The 17,791-nt window shown below is 48.6% G+C and overlaps 1 protein-coding gene across 4 annotated transcripts in view; it reads left to right on the top strand.

Moving 5' to 3' along the window:
- Positions 1–17,138, top strand: part of NEURL1B (neuralized E3 ubiquitin protein ligase 1B) — a 112,412-nt gene extending 95,274 nt beyond the window's left edge. For all 4 annotated transcript variants that reach the window (XM_085236995.1, XM_010718955.4, XM_085236996.1 and 1 more), the window contains exons 2-5: positions 9,512–10,072; positions 12,367–13,068; positions 13,522–13,647; positions 13,926–17,138. In XM_085236995.1, the coding sequence (XP_085093121.1) occupies positions 9,512–10,072; positions 12,367–13,068; positions 13,522–13,647; positions 13,926–14,170 (1,634 nt within the window). In that variant the 3' untranslated portion in view covers positions 14,171–17,138. The remainder of the gene's footprint in view (positions 1–9,511; positions 10,073–12,366; positions 13,069–13,521; positions 13,648–13,925) is intronic.
- The last annotated feature ends 653 nt before the right edge of the window (positions 17,139–17,791 follow it).

Raw genomic sequence — 17,791 nt, 5'->3', positions numbered from 1 at the left:
AACACCCAGAGAGAAACAAATTCTTTCCCTCCGCAGTTTTTCTCTTGTGATTTATAGGTGTGTTTTTCCAAGTAAACCCAATCAGGGCCAGTGACGGACTCTGAATTGAAGTTTGATTCTGTTAATTGAAACAAGAGCCATCTGGGTGGAAACTGGAGGTTTCGGACAGCTGTTTATATTGTTTCATTTGTGATTTCTAGAATTCCCAGTCCCACATTTAGCAAGGAGTGTGCTGGTTGACCGTACAGCGGGATTTTATCGGTGCAAGTGATCTATGATGAACACAAAGAAATTTGAACCAGCTGTAAGAAAGAGCAGCAGCTTGCACCTCTGCAGCAAACTGTTTGGAAGTCAGTGAGTGTGTTCTGCTGAGCCAATGGTCTGAGCTCTGCTCCCAAAGTGTGTGTAATTCACACATTAGCTCCCATCTCTGGGGAGCAATTCCTTCCTTGGAAGGAGGGAATGACAAAGTGCCTCAGCCTTCTTTTTTTTGGCTAAAAAAAGAAAAAAAAAGTTTTATCTTCAGCAAGGGGAGGAAATGTCTCACACCGCCAGGGTTCTGTCTTTGTCATCTTCTGGACGTGGTGCCACAAAGGGAGAGAAAAGGGGGAAAGACATCTTTTGAGGTGTGCTGGGATCCAAACCTGCTGGCATTTGATGTGGAGGCTTAAAAATAAACCTCTTTCTCAAATCCTTCTTGTGTTGAAATAATTGAAGGCGTTTGAGCTGAAGAAAGGAGCTGAGGTCACTGTGTGTCCAGTACTGCTATGACTGTATTTTCTTTTGTTTGGACAGTTTAATGTTTTGAAGTGGCTCTTGTTTCCTCTGATTAATTCCTGTAAATATCGTGGAAAGGGACCTCAGCCACGCAGCAGCCAAGCGTTGCACAACCTTCCATCTCACACTGCTGTGCAGCACGGAGCTACACATCTCACAGAGCTTCAGCCGAGGAAAAAAGGATTGGTCTTTTCTTCCTGCTATCTTTTCCTCTTCTTCTGCACAAGCAAAGAATGCTCTGTTGTTTATTTTTCTTCTCTCTCTTTTATTTCTGTTTGCTTGTTTGTTTTAAAGACTTCTGGCTTTATTTCTGAAGGTGTGTATTTAGAAAAATCTGTAGCTTCAGCTGAACGTGAACCGAAGCAACCAGTAAAAGGTGTACTGTAGTTGCATGTGAGTAAGGTGAAATCCCATCTGCACATTTGTGATGAGGAGGTCAAACATTCAGAAGAGCTGTCCGATTAAATGAAACACTGTAGAATCATGGCATAGCGTGCAAAGACAGATGCTCCTTTTATTCAACATTACATTGCTTGAGATATCTGAAAGGATCTCCAGCAGTAAGTCTCCTTATCCCTGACAAGGTGTACATCCGCAGTTGCATAGCTAGAGCTTTTTCTGCTGAGCAGTTTCAATTGCTTGGCTTGAGAGCCCCTCTCTGGGGCTATGGTTAAACCCAATCTCTGTCTTTGGGATTTAAGCAGTTGGGAACGCTGCCATAAAAAGAGCTATTTCAAAAAGAGGCAAGGAAAAGACTCGTTACAAAAAATAAATAAAAGAATCCCCAAGTCGAATGGTAAAGAAAATAATTAACAAATTATCCTGCTTTCCATCTGTGATGAGATCATAAAAACCATGGAAAACTGCAGAGGCATCAAATGGCTTGAGAATAAAGGCGGCGAAGGAAGGAGAACCAGGAACAGTAGGGACAGGCAGGGCCCTCCCGTACTCATTTCTGTGCTGCAGAATTAAATTTATTTAGAGCAGCTACTAAAACATCCAGCAAGTGATGGGACAGGGAGAGAGGAGGAACAAGAAAGAATGGAAGAAATGTTGGATTTTAGGAGAAATTTCTTCTCAGAAAGTGGTGATGCATTGACACAGCTGCCCAGAGAGGTGGTGCAGTCACCAGAGGTATCCAAGAACTGTGAAGATGTAGCACTAAGGGATGTGATCAGTGGGCATGGTGGGGTGGGTTGGTGGTTGGGCCTGATGATCTTAGAGGTCTTTCCAACCTTTGTGATTCTGTGAAAATAACATTCTGAGATCCACCCCAGAAAAATCTGCTTGTCTGACATAGCTGGAAGCACAGAACGTACATTTCTTGGTAAGAAACGCCCAAATCAGGAGAAACACTGGGGCAAGAGAGATTGTGCGAGCTGTGAGCATTAGGAAAGCTGCTGCACACAGGCTGGGCGTGCTTGGCTATGGCCAGTGTCAGGGTTCAGCCAATATCAGTTGATGTACAATCAACTGTACAATCCCTGGAGGGATGTGGTGGCCTCGGACACCAACCAGAAGGACCCATTCCCAACACCGACATTCCCCCTTTGCTTGTGGATCCTGGAAGAGCCTCTCCTGGCCCAGTGGAAGAGCAGTGCTTTACCCCCTGGATTTAATTGTAACCAGTTATTCCCATCTCTTTGCCCTGTTTTGGATTCTTTACATATTGTTTCTGAAAAGCTTAGTGAAATCACAGCCTTTGTATATATAAAATATAGGATGATTGAAGACCTGGCCACTTCTTTATTTAGCTTCCTCAGCCATGCGTTCCTCCCAAAGCATTTTCCCCTCTCTCTGCCAGATCACTGTTTAAACTGTGTGTAAATATAAAGGGAGCTATGGACAAAGTTTAAAAACGCTGCACCATGTTGGGCGCAGGGCTGCTGGAAGCACAGCTTCCTAGAGGCCTTTTTTCCCCTTTGCCTATGGTTTTGCGGTTCCCTTAGGACAGATGAAAGCCCCGTATGGGTGCCACTGGGATGTCTGATGGTTATCCATCCCTGTTTGGACTGAAATAGCTCCGTCGTTTTTAACTGAATTCTTTCCTGCCCTCCGTCTAGAGAAGTTGTAATTAGGGAGGAAAAAAAAAAAGGACTCTTAGAACCACTGTGTACAGAGGAGATAAAGATGCCAGTGGCTTCAATAACAAATCTGAGGCACAGAAAAATAGCAATTTTTTCCTTTTATCGTGGGTCTTTCTTGGAAAAAAATGGAAAGCTGAAATGAATGGCCTGGCTCTCCTTTCTGCTCCCGTAACATCACTTGAGTGCTGCTCTCTTCACCTGTGCTTTTCTTCCTTTGTGCAGCCCTGTCTCTGAACAATCTCAGTGCTTACAGGGAAGTTTTCATGTGTTTTTAACAGAGACTGGGAGCCCGGCTGGGCTCACAGCCCTCCTGGCAGCATTGCTCCATGGAACCGGGATTCGGCAGCAGGTTGGGTGCTGGCTGGCCTCCAACCAGGCTGTTTTGGGATGGGAAGGGGATAAGTGTGCGTTGTACACAGCCCGAATTCGGTGCTGAAGGCAATATAAACACCGACATTGTGGGTGTTTGTAGGGAACAATGGAATCAAAGCTAGGCTAAGGCACCTCCGCAGCTTTTCACGTGTTGTTTGCTTCCCGTTGCACAAGCTGCCCTCCTGGTGTGTCTGTAGGGGATGGGTGGGTTTCCTGTGTCCAAGACAATAAAATTCTTTCCCTCTATTTGTTCCTGCCTGTGCTGGATGGGCCAATGGGAAGGATGTGCCGGGCTACAGCGCTCTTTCCATGAGCCTCGTATTGCAGCTCTGGGATGGAATAAAACTGCTGCTCTGCGAGTATTAGAAGGGAATGCATTTCATTCTCCAATTTCATTAAAAGCCATTAGCATTGGAATGGCATGGCCACTATTTATAAACCCCCAGTGCAGATGACTTGGTTCAGCTGGTCAGAAGAAAGGAGGTTTGATGGAAAGAGGGAGGCTGTTCGCATTAATGGTCATTATGTGCTCTGCTGGCGGCGAGGGGATGTGTGCCCGTAACTCTTTAACAAATCACTGTCGTGTTTGGGGAAAGAAAACATGACTTCAAAGCAATAGGTTTCAAACACGAAGCATGGCTCTGAGAAAGAGTTCTGAGCAGTTTGTGCTGGAGGGAGGAGAAAAAAAGTTGTCTTGGAAATTAGGAATAAATGAGTGGAGAGAAACTGGGGGTAAGGAGACAAAACGAGGTTTGTGTTCTAGTCTGTGAGAAATATCATAGTAGGATCCCATGCAGGATGATGGAGCAGTGACACAATGGGTCACAGACACAGCTCTTCTGGTCTGAGGACGTGGCTGGCACTGGGAGTCTTTGGGTTGGAGGTCCTTGGATTTGAGGTGGTTGGGTTGTATTTAGGCTGTGCTTGTGGTCTGTACGTGTGAGACAGACCCCCAGTAGCACAAAGTGCCATGAAAATTATGAATGTGTCTCTGAAAATCCATCCTTGAGTTATGCTGCACAGTCAAGACAGTGTCTAATGACTGTGGGAGTCGTTGGAGGAAAGAGCACCGTGGGATTGTGCTGGAGTCAGACTGGAGAAGGGGAATGCTCAAGGAAAACAGCGTGTGATGTAACAGCAGAACTGCTACTGAAAGTGTAACCTTGGGTGTTGACCTAAGCTGGGTCTAACTGGCAGTGAGCACAGTGCACTTGATTTAACAAAACATCTTTCATTGAAAGATGGGAGTGAATTCCAGCCTTGCCCAAAGCAATAACCACTGGGAACAAAAATAGGTTAGTGTTGCAGACCTATGGAGATTAGATGTTAATACCCTATTTCTATATGCATTCAGTAAAACCAAACAGAATAAGAGGGTTTCCCAGCCCTCTGCTGTTCCTGTCCCATCCCTCATCCCCAGCTGAGCTCGCTGCTGCCCGGCCCCAAGTGCTGGGTTTTCCATTGCTCCGTGCCCCATGGTGCACTTCATTGTCTGCTTCTGGGAAGCAGTGGCAATAATAAATTACAGTGATTCCATACTTGAGTTGCTAACTGACAAGCAGAGCATTCAGACCTAGAAAACATTTAGTTTCCTCACACAGCAGTCCTCAGAAACCATTGGTGGAGTTGCTTAGGCAGATGTCAGCTACTTACTGGTTTTGATCACCTCCCAAAGCCACACTATGGACTCACAGTTCAGGACTGGTGGACGAAGTGAGCCTAGTTTTGCATCTCATGTTTTATAGCTTTCAGATCGCTGACATCTTTTGGAGCTCTTTGGCTCTCGAGTGTGCCCATGGCATGAGCCCTGGGCTGGGGTGCAGCAAGCAGTGCCACCCTGGGATTCCCATCCATCACATTGCTGCTTTCAGTGTGTGCACCAAAGTGCTTAAGCAGGGATTATGGCACAAACTCTGCCTTTTCTCCAGCTCTGTCCCGCTCGCTCTTGCTCTGTCTCTCCTTAACTGAGTCTAAGCATTTGTTACTAGAGTTGCAGACTCATTGACCCAGATTCACTAATAATACGGGGGAGAGGAGATTTTTTTCTCTGCTTAATCGTTGTCTTCTGTATATTCTTAGTGCTATTTATATACAGGAGAACTAAAAACCTGTAATAAAGATGGTGCCAACTTTGCAGCAGAACTCGTGCATGTGAGCAGCACGAGTGAGAGGCACCGCTGGAGAGAATGCAGTGGGTGCAAGGCCACTTGCTGATATCCATAGACACCTCAGGAGATTTTGGGGCAGCAGACACTGTTCTGAAAATGCCACACATCAAAGTCACGCCTACACTGTATTTAGTGATGAGAATCATAGAATCACAACATGGTTGGGTTGGAAGGGACCTCAGAGGTCACCCAGTTCCACCCCCCTGGGCTGGCTGCCCTCCACCAGATCAGGTTGCCCAGGGTCCCATCCAGCCTGGCCTTGGGTACCTCCAGGGATGGGGAACCCACAGCTCTGGACAGTAGTGCCAGGGCCTCACTGCCTTAAAAATAACCTGGAAGTACACGCTGGTGGCTCTGCAGGGCTCTGGCACACTCCCTGCCCGTGTTTGCTGCCTGTAGAAAAGGATCAGAGTAACTGGTGGGAGGCTGAGATCTCTGTCAGCGCAGGGCTCTGGGCTGCTCATGTAAACCACAGGAATTTAAGAGGGGATATTTATTAATTGTATGGTTGCATTTTCCAATTGGTGCACACTGGAATCAGTCAGGCTTTTGGAAGCAGGGCTGGGTTTGTGCAGCAGCCGTACAGTGTCTTTGGGAGCCCAGCTACACATGCACATGGCTGAGCGTGGAACATGGGAAACCCAGCACTTCCCAGAGAGCTTCAACACATTTTCTGTATTCAAAAAGGAAAAAAAAAAAGAAAAAAAGTCTGTGCACTATATTTCTAGGTGACGAGATTTTATCTCTCGTACTGAGCAGATAAGATCCCGCCGTGGCAGTGTGCTGCTGGGGCTCTGCAGCAGCATGCAGCAGGACCAGGGTTGTGCATGGATGCTGCTAGGTCCACGAGGGCGGCTCTACAGGTGTGCAGTAGGGACATTAAACTTGCCTGCATTGTCCCCACCTGTTAGCATTTTCCTGTTTCAAAGAAAAAGCCACCTGCCCCGCTCTCCAGAAGCCTTGTTTAATGTTCAACAGAGTTGTTGTAGCAGTGACCTATCTACTGTAGTAGGAAAAAGTCCTAATGTTGCTGATAAAGCAGCGACCATAAAGATAAGGCACGGTGCACTGGGGGCATTCCCTTTTGCTTGTGTGGTGAGCGTTACTGGATGGATTTTGTGCTTCTTGCTACCCTTCGGCCTTTTCTCTCTCTTTGCATGAACAACACGAGGTCGTCATGCATGTTGGTGAGCTGTGTAGTAGCAGTCCCAGTGCTTTCTGTCTCCTTTACATCTGTGCTTTCTCCAGCATGTATTCCTATTGGGTACCTGCTGACCCATCACTTGCTTCCCTTGCGATTCCAAGCTTCATTTGTCATGGATTTACTCAGAGGGGGTCCCAGCAAACATCCTGATGCAGTGGTTGTACAGTTAAGGCAAACCTGGGATGTACCTGGAACACATTGGAAATGCAGAGCATTGTCCTCTTCTCCTTGCTTTGTAGCTAGCTTGCTTTCCCCATCTGGCTGCCCCATGCCTGTGGGGCCGGGCCGGGGCTGCCCTCTGTCCCATACCTGAATACATCAGCCTTTCACAGAATCATACAGTCATGGAATGGGTGAGAAGGAACCTTAAAACCCATCCAATTTCAACCTCGGCCACAGGCTGGCTGCCCCCCAGCAGATCAGGCTGCCCAGGGCCCCATCCCACCTGGCCCTGGGCACTTCCAGCGATGGGGCACCCACAGCTCTGGACAGCTTTTGGGGAGCTCTTCTTGGCTTTTGTCTGCTGCTGTTGGTGGGATTACAGGGTCATGGCACACCTGATGCAGTGAACAAATTGCTGCAAAAGTGTTTATTTTTTGAACTGTAACTGATAAATTTGTGGAATTTGTCCAGAGTCTGACTGCTGTATCTTTCTGAAATGCAAAATGCATGTTTATTAAAAACCCTCTCCAAAGGTCAGCACAACCTAAGAAATAAGTGCGCTGGGCTTCTGGAAAGAAGGTGCAGGGCCTTCAAATGTGTGCTAACTAGATATGGTTGTGAGTGTTGGTCCCCATTACCCCATGCTGAGGACAGAGAGGGGAGGTTGGAGAAATAGCAGCAGTACTGAAACACGATGCGAACTAGGAAATGAGGGCAATCCCAATGCACAAACATCCTGTTGGGCTGGCTGGCCCCTGCGGGACACGATGAGCAAAACACATGGCAGCACACTGCAGTGGGCAGGCCATGCCTGGCTGCCCCGGCTTGTGTCAGGCTGTATTGCTGGTGGCAACAGACAGGTGTTCGTGCGGGGGGAACGTCGTTATAAATAAATGATCCCTTCATTTCCTTCTGGAGATTTTCCTATTGTTCAGTCACAATATGCTTTCCTGTTTTGACAACAAACAAACAACAAAAAAATCCCCAAATCCCGTCCCGAAGTTCCCTGCTGGCAGGGTGAGAGCAAACGAGGGGGATTTCCCCTGGGGGCTCCTGCAGTGCCCTGTGGTGGGGAGAAGGTCTTGTGTGGGGATGCCCACAGCCGGGGGCTCCCCTCCCCATCTGACCTAGGTCTCCTTGTCCTTGGCATTGCAGTGGCAAGTCACCTACTGGCATTAGGGTAGGGATGTATCTATTTACATGAGCGTGCAGATGGGATTAACCATTACCTTGTGCTAAGCAGCCGTTGTTACATGCAATTTGAATGAGGAGAACACAAAAGAGCTTTTATTTAGTCACTGCATTTGCCTGTCATAATTTAGGAGTGTCCCACTGTGCTTAGTGGCAACAGGAGCCTCTCGCCTCTATAGCTGGTGTTGCTTGCTAACAAAGTGCCCCAGCCCAGCTCCCTTGCCAGCTTTCCCAGCTGAGCTCCCGGTGTCTTTGGATGTTCCTTCCCATGAGAGGAAGGCGTCAGAAAATCCTTCCCTTGTCCCTGAGCAAAGCCAGGAGCTGCATACAGGGAGGAAGCAGCTTGAAGGAAGGGCCAGGCAGGAGCTTTCTAAAGCTTCAAACATGGCAAAAAGTCTCAAAAGAGATGCATGCATGTGATGTGGTGCTATATTTAATAGCGTGACTTTGAGCACCCAGGATGCCATTTGTTTTTGCTTTAAAAATCGACAAAGAAGAATGGGGAGAAAGAAAGAGGAGACCAAAGTGGTGGTGACACCATGGTGGTGATTACAGGTGTCCCAGAGCAGATACCCTCTTTCAGGATGCGCAAAACAAAGGTCTCAGCCTCCAGGGATGTACAGCTAAGGCTCAATACTGAAAGTGTTCCTTTTTTCATTTCTGCTTCACGCTTGTCTGAACTTCACTTTAGGCCCCAGATCTGCTTTTCTTGAAATCGGTCTCGAAATTGCTATTGACTTCAAACACTGCGAGATCTCACCCATAAATTCTTCCATCTGTAAAAGGAGGATGGCAGGATCTCTGTGCCATCTGTGGTGCTGTGAAGCTGCAAACAATCATGGTTTATGAAGTGCTTTGAGCTTAAATGGGAGGTTCTGTGTAAAGGGATGAAATGTTCCTTCCTGTGCCAGTTGGATCTGATATCTGAACCAAGGGCTGGGCTGAAATTTTGGAAGAACACTCTGGTGATGTAGAGGTAGTCCTGCTGCTGCTAAATGTCTTGGTTTGTTTGTGTTGCTCAAAAGCTCCTGTTCATCATTACAAAATTAAGGGGCAGAGAAGCCAGTGGCTGCACATCCCGCAAAAATTCTCCTTATGCCTTTCATGTTGAACATCTCTGATCTTAACAAGCACGATTCTCAGAGATTGTGCGAATCTGGCACCAGCCAGCTGGAATGATGATTTAACAACACGTGCGTTTTACATAGGAAACGGGGAGCTGCAGTTGAAAGTATCAGGCCTTTCCGAATGCAGTCGGATGCATTCAGTGAGAACAAAAGGAAGTTTTTTGTCCAGCTTGCAGGGTGTAGAGGAAAGCTGCAAACCTTTCCACCCAAGAGCCACATTTACTCTATATCTGCATAAAGCAGAGGGCCAAACTGCTGTAACAAAGAGCAGGCTGTGAGTGATTTTAAGAGTAAGTATTGTGGCTCCCAGCACACAGTGCTAAGCACCAGACCGGGAAAGGCCAGTAGCGGAGTTTCAAGGCTGAGCTTACACACGGCCACGCTCAGATCCTTCTGACAGACTGCTGTTTTCTCCCTTTGCAGACACAGGCCACCAGACCCGCTCAGTCTCCAGCCGCCCCTACTACAGCTTGCCCAACAGCAGCCATGAGCGGCGCTCAGTGCTCACCGTCACGGAGCCCCTGCGCTTCCACTCCCACGCCAAGGGCAAAAACGTGCGGCTGGACACCCATTCCCAACGGGCCATGCGGAAGAACAGCTTCTGTAACGGGCTCACCTTCACCAACCGGCCCATCCACGTCTATGAGAAGGTGCGGCTGAAGCTGGTGGCTGTGCAGTATGGCTGGAGTGGGGCCCTGCGCTTCGGCTTCACCATTCACGACCCGTCACAGATGAGTTCCGACGACATACCAAAGTACGCCTGCCCGGACCTGGTGACCCGGCCCGGCTACTGGGCCAAAGCCCTGCCAGAAAGGTTTGCTGTCAGGGACAATGTCTTGGCCTTCTGGGTTGACCGTCACGGGAGAGTCTTCTATAGTATTAATGACGAGGAGCCGATATTGTTTCACTGTGGTATTAACGTCTCCAATCCTCTCTGGGCACTCATAGATGTCTATGGAATTACCCACGAAGTGCAAATACTCGGTAAGTGTGTCTTTGGGCCCGTGGCTTGCTCTTCTGCTTGCTCCTTCCACAGCAGCGTCTTTGTGGAAGACAAATGCGTGGTTTATCTGGTTGATTACTTCTGTGGGGCACTTAAGAACAACTAATTTCTGATCGGTTTTGTTCACCAAATTAATGATTTTTGTTTTGGCGTGGGATGCAGAAAACAGGATATTTCAGAGAAATCAGTCATGGAAAGTCCTAAGAATCATAGAATCACAGGATGTGTTGGGTTGGAAAGGAGCTCAAAGAACACCCATTTCCAGCCCCTGCCCTGGGCTGGTTGCCTCTCACCAGATCAGTCTGTGCAGGACCCCATCCCACCTGGCCTTGGGCACCTCCAGGGATGGTGCACCACAGCCCTGCACAGCAGTGCCAGTGCCTCACCACCCTCTGACCCCTAATCTAAATCTCCATTGTACATCACAGCAGCCATGCGATGGGCTAAATGTAAATCTTTACATGTAACTTACCCCAGCTTGTACGGAGCTAGATGTGCTACTATGGGTTGGAAAAACATGGTGCTGCTTTACAGCCTGGTCCCAGCTGCAGGCTGCAAAATGGTTAGTCTAGGGGCAGGCAGCTCTGACAGAGATTCTTCAGAATGGTACCAATTATTTTACAGCCGAGAAAGCTACGCATAAACATCACTTTGCCCTTGCCTGCTCCGTCTCAAATGTGTAATTAAACCTTTCCAGTAGCTTATCTTGCAATTGCAACCATGACACTCTCCAGCCTCTGGTGCTCATCAAAGAGGTGAGGGGGTGTTTGCTGTTCTGCCCAGTGCAGCTGCTTCACCAGAGCAGCCCTTCTTCCTCAGTAGGTTATAGTTAGACAAATAAAACGCTGCTTATTTCTGCTCTCATTCCATCCTGCCTGTGGAGGCAGAGTGCACAGTGAAAGCCTGTGCCAGGGGCACCTGTGCTCTGCTTTGGTTTGGATCAGGGTGCCAAGCCCCATAAACTGTCCCAGACACCAGGGTGATGCTGAGCCATTACGCACCAGCATCTTCCTTCCTACAGATGTGGTGGTGCCTTAGCAGACCTGTTTATCTGACTCCTCCTCCCCAAATCTTGCAAGCTGAGAAAGCTGTGAAATACAGCCAGCATACAGATGCACAAAATGTGTCTTTCAGCATCATGAAGCTTAGATGTGACTTGCAGCTCTGAGGAAGGAGAAGGAAAACAACTCCTGAACCTCCTCAAATCCTGAAATCCCCCCTGGGCCTGGCATGGCCAAGGTGAAGAAATGAGTTAAGAGTCATCATCCTGACCTTTGCTGTAAAAGGGGAAAACAACTCTTATTGCAAAAAATCTTCTTTCTGACACCAGCAGCAAGGAGCTATCTTACAAACTCTTGTAGTGGAAATACCGAGTCACAGCCTGAAGCAGTGATTGAGCACCTGGTGGGAAGGCAGGGCCAGCCCAGTGGAGCTCAGGTGCATGCAATGCATCTGAATGACCAGAAGGGGTGGAGCCAAGATCCATCCCTTCCCTGACCTCATTTAAGGGTTGGCAGTGGAGGTGAGGGCATCTCTTGTTGGAGATCCCTGCCTACCTGAGGCCTTTTAAAGGTAAGCAGCTTCTTTTCCTGTATTTCTGTGTCCACGACTGCTGCATCTGAGCTCATTCTCATTTGCTGTAGCCGAAAACTTTGCCACCATGCTATTATTGTAGTACTTTCCGTCACATTATAGTGTTATGATTCAATTCAAAGTTTCTGCAGTGCTGTACCCTGAGGTACGAAGCTTGAAATGTTTTTGTAGAAAAATGTTTTTATAGAACGATCTCTCTTAGACACACCTGTACCTAGACAATTCATAGTCATTAGGTAACAAGTGTGAAATAAATACCTGCTGATTCCTCCACTCCTTCATGTATCACTGTGTTGCAGACCTGGCTTGCACAGGATTTTTGGATACTGGGATATTGAGGTATTTCTTCCTTTTAAAATGCATTCTCAAAGGTATTAGACCTAAGAAAGCTGTAGGACCATGTTAGTTTGCAGCTTCTCCTGGCTCACCAGTACAAGGAGCTCTCAGATTAGATGAGTATTTCACAATACCTCAGCTGGTGCCAAGATGCAGCTGTTCTGCTTGCTGCCTGCTCCCCATGAGTGCTCTGTTTTCTAGTGGTTGACCTCTATCTAATTTTTCCATTGTTTTTCTATGAGGAGGAACAGAACTCAGGTTATCCATAGGCTGAAATAATAACACAAGTAGTGGTAAAAGTAGCCAACTGTTTCTGATGCCCCTTATTGCTGGGTTTATCTCACAGATAGCATGTTTGCAGAGACCACTGCCCGTCTCAACACCACCCGTCTCAGCTCTTGCCTTCCCCAGAGCAACCACGACTCGGCCAACTTCAATAACAATGAACTGGAGAATAATCAAGTGGTGGCCAAAATAGCAAACCTAAACCTGAGCCGGGTGCCGGGACTTGCGACAGACAACCACATCATCCCCTGCTGCCCCAACCGGCGGCCGCGTGTCCAGGGGGTCCCGGCCTTCCTGGACACAGACCTGCGATTTCACCCCACCCATGGACCCGACATCACCTTTTCTCAGGATCGGATGGTCGCCTGCACCAACTGGCAAGAGAGCAATAGGACTCTGGTGTTTTCTGACCGCCCTTTGCACATTGGCGAGAGCCTGTTTGTGGAAGTGGGACACCTTGGGTTGCCATACTATGGGGCCCTCTCGTTTGGCATCACTTCTTGTGATCCGAGTACTTTAAGGACAAACGAGCTCCCAGCAGATCCGGACTCTCTCCTGGACCGCAAAGAGTACTGGGTGGTGTACCGGGCCTTCCCGGTCCTCAGCGGAGGTGACATCCTCAATTTCACGGTCTTGCCAAATGGCGAGGTGCACCATGGGGTGAATGGAGCAAGCCGCGGCATGCTGATGTGCGTGGATACCTCGCAGTCTCTCTGGGTGTTTTTTACAATCCATGGTGTAATCAACCAGCTCAAAATACTGGGTAAGTTATTGAAGGAGAGAATAACAGGGAGCACCTGATTGGTAAAAGAGAGCTATGGGCTGCCATCAGCTGCCTGTGTGAGGTGATCAGTGATGAGCATATGCAGCTCCTGACCCAACCTTGTGCTGGTAAGCAGGAGGGAGCAATTCATGGCAGCTGTCACAGAGATGCCTTTGTGAACCCTCCAGAAAGGGCTGAGATCTGAGAGGTAAAATGAACAGGATATAAGAAGCCAGGAGAGCTGTGTATGCATCTGGCTAGTTTTCAGAGGAGTTATGTGTAAAGATTCTTTGTAAGCCCACAGTTCCTGCCTTTGTTAAGAGCAGTGGGTTTTGTGAGAGAAGCTCTGGTGCTTTGGAGTGGTGTCAACTCACCACGGAGCTCAGCAGAGGGCTCCGTATGTCCATGTGTCCCTCTGTCCCAAGAGGGCTGAGTCCTCTCCTGTACTTGCAGGCACTGTGCAGTCCAGCCCAGTGACCGTCTCACCCTCAGGGTCCCCCGGTGGCTCGCAGTACGACAGCGACTCTGACATGGCCTTCAGTGTCAACAGGTCATCGTCTGCTTCAGAGTCTTCGCTCGGTAAGGAGGGCTTAGCATGGGGTTGCTGGGTGGGCAGCACAGTGGGTTGTGGATACTGGCTGGTGAAGGATGCTGGGCCATGTGTGGGGCAGGCTATAGAAGGAAGGGCTTAATATATAGACCTGGGGATGGTCATAGAATCATTAAGGTTGGAAAACACCACTGAGATCATCTAGTCCAACCCCCAATCCATCACTCATACCCACACGCTGTATATTATCAGACAATTGTGCATCACACTGGTGACTGAATGACCTTGTTCTCCTTCCTTCTTCCAGTGACTGCTCCCAGCTCTCCCCTGAGCCCCCCCATCTCTCTCATCTTCCCCCCTCCGGAGCCATCCAGCAGCAAGAATGGGGAATGCACCGTCTGCTTTGACAGCGAGGTGGACACGGTGATCTATACCTGTGGACACATGTGCCTCTGCAACACCTGCGGTCTTAAGCTGAAGAAGCAGCTCAATGCCTGCTGCCCCATCTGCCGACGGGTCATCAAAGATGTTATTAAGATTTACCGCCCGTAGCGCCCGGCTTGGGCTTGGGAAGGGAGACCGCCGCTAGCAGTAACCATGCCTTTCCGTCCCTGCTTATGGGTTATCGTGCTGGTCAGTTGTAATCAAGTGGCTCGTTATCTGTGTTTCCTTATTTGATTGGTAGGGCATAATTCAGGGATCAAATTGAGATAAGGATCACATGGGGCTGTGCCGCTGGGCTGTGTGTCCACAGAGTGAATTGCGGTAGGGATCTGACCCAGCTGCAGATGGGAAATTCCCTGTGCCAAGCTTTTTTATCCTCCAGAGGATGAGGCTGATGTGGTGTGGGTTGGGAGGGAATGCTGCCATTTGTTGGGTGCTGCTGGATTGCCTGGCCCCAAAGCTCAGACAGCTCTGTGCTGCTGGTGCTGTGTGGAGCAAAATTAGAATGTGGCCCAGTGGGAGGGTTTGGAGTGGACAAAATTGATCTGAAAATTTAATACCCATCCATTTAAGGGGAGCAAGCGAAGGCCAAAATAGTAGCACAACCAGACTGTCATTTGTTTGGGTTTTGAGCAGGCTTCTGGGACATGTGGAGGAGCTGCTTTAGGCTTGGCTGCAGCAGCTCTTGTTTTTTGTGGTGGAACAGGGCCCAAGTTTTGCTCTTCTCCTCCCAGCATGGGGCAGTTGTGGTCTCACAGGACCTGCTTGGCTCATGTCTCTTATCTTTCCCCAGTCCATGTGGGCTCACCTTTCTGGGCACTGAGCCATATTTCTGGATTTCCCAGCACAGCCCCCGCTGCCCACACACTGGCTGCTGGGAGAGGCTTCAGCCACAGGCAAGAACTCATTGGGATGAATAGGAATTAAACTTGGCTTTGCATGGGAGGTGGAAAGAAAGGCTCTGAGGCTATTATTAGATTTAAAAGGTAAATGGATTTCAACTGTGGTGTTAGACAGCCATGAGCAGCAGCAATCTAGAGGAGGAGGGAAGTGTAGGGGCAGGCAGGGGGTCTGTGCAGGGCTTGGTGTCCTCCCTGGTGCTCCCAACAGGAGCTCCTCTATCCTTTGTCCCCCTGCAGGCTTCCTCCCACACAAGACTCAGGCCTGGCTGCATTCCCAGGATGCAAACCAGAGGCTGAGAGAGGGGCTGATGTCATTCTAGCTTGGTGATTGTGTGCCACCAAGTGAGTAAGAAAGGTGTAGTTATCACATTTCAGTCCAAAAATGGAGAAAAGCAACCCATGTGCTGCAGGGCTGCTGAGCACAGAGGGATGCCTCTGTCCCTCCATGCCATGGGTGTGCTGCTGCCTCTGCTGCACTGCCAGGCCCTGCTGCCCAGTGGGGGCTGTGGGGCTACTCTCCCTCTCCCTGGGGGCAGTGAGCTGTCCTACATACAGCCAGCAGGCATTGAGAAAACTCTTTTTTTTTTTTCTTTTTTTTTTTTTTTTTAACTTAAAGATCTAATGAGCATTTCAATTAAGTGTATAGATGAGAGGCTGCTTTAAAATGGGATCTCTCCGCCACTGTCCTGCTTCGTCGACATGAGCGCCTGCTGGTATTGCAAAGTCCTTTTGGGAAACTTGGCTTATCCCCTGCCTGTACAGAACCACCTTCGCATAATCAAGTGGCCAAGGAGTTTTCCAGCAGCTGAAGTGTTGCACTGACCTCAAGGCTGCCTGCCTTTGGATCCCCCACACTTGCTTAGCCTAGCCTTTATAGCTCAAGGCCTCGCTGTAGTTAGTGGGCACAGCATGGGGAGCTGCAGTGGCACGGTTTGGGGCTGCTGGGTGACATCTGGCCAGGTGGGCTCCCTGTGCCCTTGCTGTGCGTGGGCTGCAGGGGGAACTCTTTGCGTGAGGAGGAGCTCAAGGAAAGCTGAATTCACAGCAAATGATGCTGGCCGGAATCACACTGGACTAACAGATGCCAGTGGCTGTCCCCCACATGTCCTGTTGCAGGGCTGCCTGCTCTGTTTGGAGCTGGCATTCAGCTGCAATGATGCACGTAGCCCTTTTGCTTGACTGACACCTCAGGTCTTCAACAAGCAGGGCTGACTGCACACCTGGCTCATTTTCTGGTGCAGCTCTAATATTTTAAGCCAGCAAGGAGAAATAGCAAAAATTACCACCTGAGCAGGTTGCAGAGGGGTGGTTTTTGCTGCTGCAGCTGCGATTGATTTCCAGGAGGGCGGCAGCCAGCAAGCATTGAGCTCCTGGGAGGGATTAGTAGAGCCAGCATCCAGCACAATGGGTAACAGGTAGCAGTGGGGGCTTAACCTGCCAGAGAGCAACAGGGATTTTCTGAAAACAGTGGCAGAGGCCCCTCAAAAAGATTTCCAGGAAAAGGCAGCCTATAACAGATTTAATTGTTAGTACTCGCATTGCTATTTTTTTTAAACAGTCTGATGATACATGATTTGTACAGAAGATCTGTTTGTGCCTTATAAGGGTGTCTGTGCACTTTTTATCCTTTTTAAAAGCAACTTTTAAAATAAAACGGGGAGAAAATAACACAGATCAATGGTAGTTTTATAGAGTTTTGTGTTCACCAAGAAGCCTGCTTTGTATTTATATATATATGTATATGAAGTTACATATATATAAATATAGCAGCAAAATAGTGTTTATTTCCATTTTTTTTTTTTTCCCCTGCTCCTATTGATTTGATTTTTTTTTCTTAGAACAAGGAAGAGAGGGAGGGGAAAAAACAGCAGAGTGAGGGGAACCCATTTCCTTCCCCCTTTGGAGGCAGTTACTCTTGCTACCTTTATGATTCAGTCCTGTGATCTGCACAACATGCTGAAGCTGACTCAGATGTTGGACCTCTGCATTGGGCTTCTCAAGCAATTCATTGGGTCTGGGGTGGGGGGGGACGCACGGGGGGGAGCTGCACTTCTACATGTCAATACTCTGTAGCCTTGTGATCAGTGCTGTGTGTGTTTTATTTTTGTCCATTTACCTGTTTTACATTAATATAGTTTTACTCGTTTATGAAACAAATAAAACTTTGGCAAGTACAGAGGGCTGCCTGGCATTTCAAACTGTAGAGAAGTTGGCAGACCACTGCAGTAATCAGCACAGTGCATCTTAGGCCTGTGGGCAGGAGGGGCAGATCCTGCTACAGCCACACTAATGGAGCTGCACACTGGGCTGCTGGGGCTTCTTGCTCATTCTTTCTATTTTGCAGAGCTGCTCTGTATTTAACAGAGAAGCCAACAGGAGCATGTACTGTATATCCTGTTCATATCCTGTGGCAGCTGCAGGCAGACAGCAGGCCAGCAGCCTCTGATGTGGTTTGCAGCAGAGTGGACAAATTCATTCATAACTGTGTGCTGGCAAGCGCATAGCCACACTGACCTGTCTGCACTCCAACTCCTATGAGTTGCAGGTGGTGAAGGAAGCTGATGATGGCTATGGATGCCTGAATGCTTCTTCATAGCCTGTGCTGCCCAGTCTGTTCTTAGGGGGCTGATGTCTGTGAGATGCCAGTAGGCTCTTGCTGCAAGTTTTAGAGCTTGCCCCACACCTGTGAGAGTCCCAGGCAGAGCATGCAGGGCCCCTGCCTGCTCCTATCCTCTGTATTTGCCCTCATGCTGCAGTGACAGTCTGCCCCAAGGCCCCTTGACCAAGCACAGCCTGTGCACAATGCCAGAAGGCATTTTCCTTACCA

The sequence above is a fragment of the Meleagris gallopavo genome, chromosome 15, assembly GCF_905368555.1.
Source record: "Meleagris gallopavo chromosome 15, MGAL_WU_HG_1.1, whole genome shotgun sequence".
Classification (NCBI taxonomy): domain Eukaryota; kingdom Metazoa; phylum Chordata; class Aves; order Galliformes; family Phasianidae; genus Meleagris; species Meleagris gallopavo.
The sequence above is the reverse complement of the archived record's forward strand: the minus strand, read 5'-3'. Positions and strand labels throughout refer to the sequence as shown.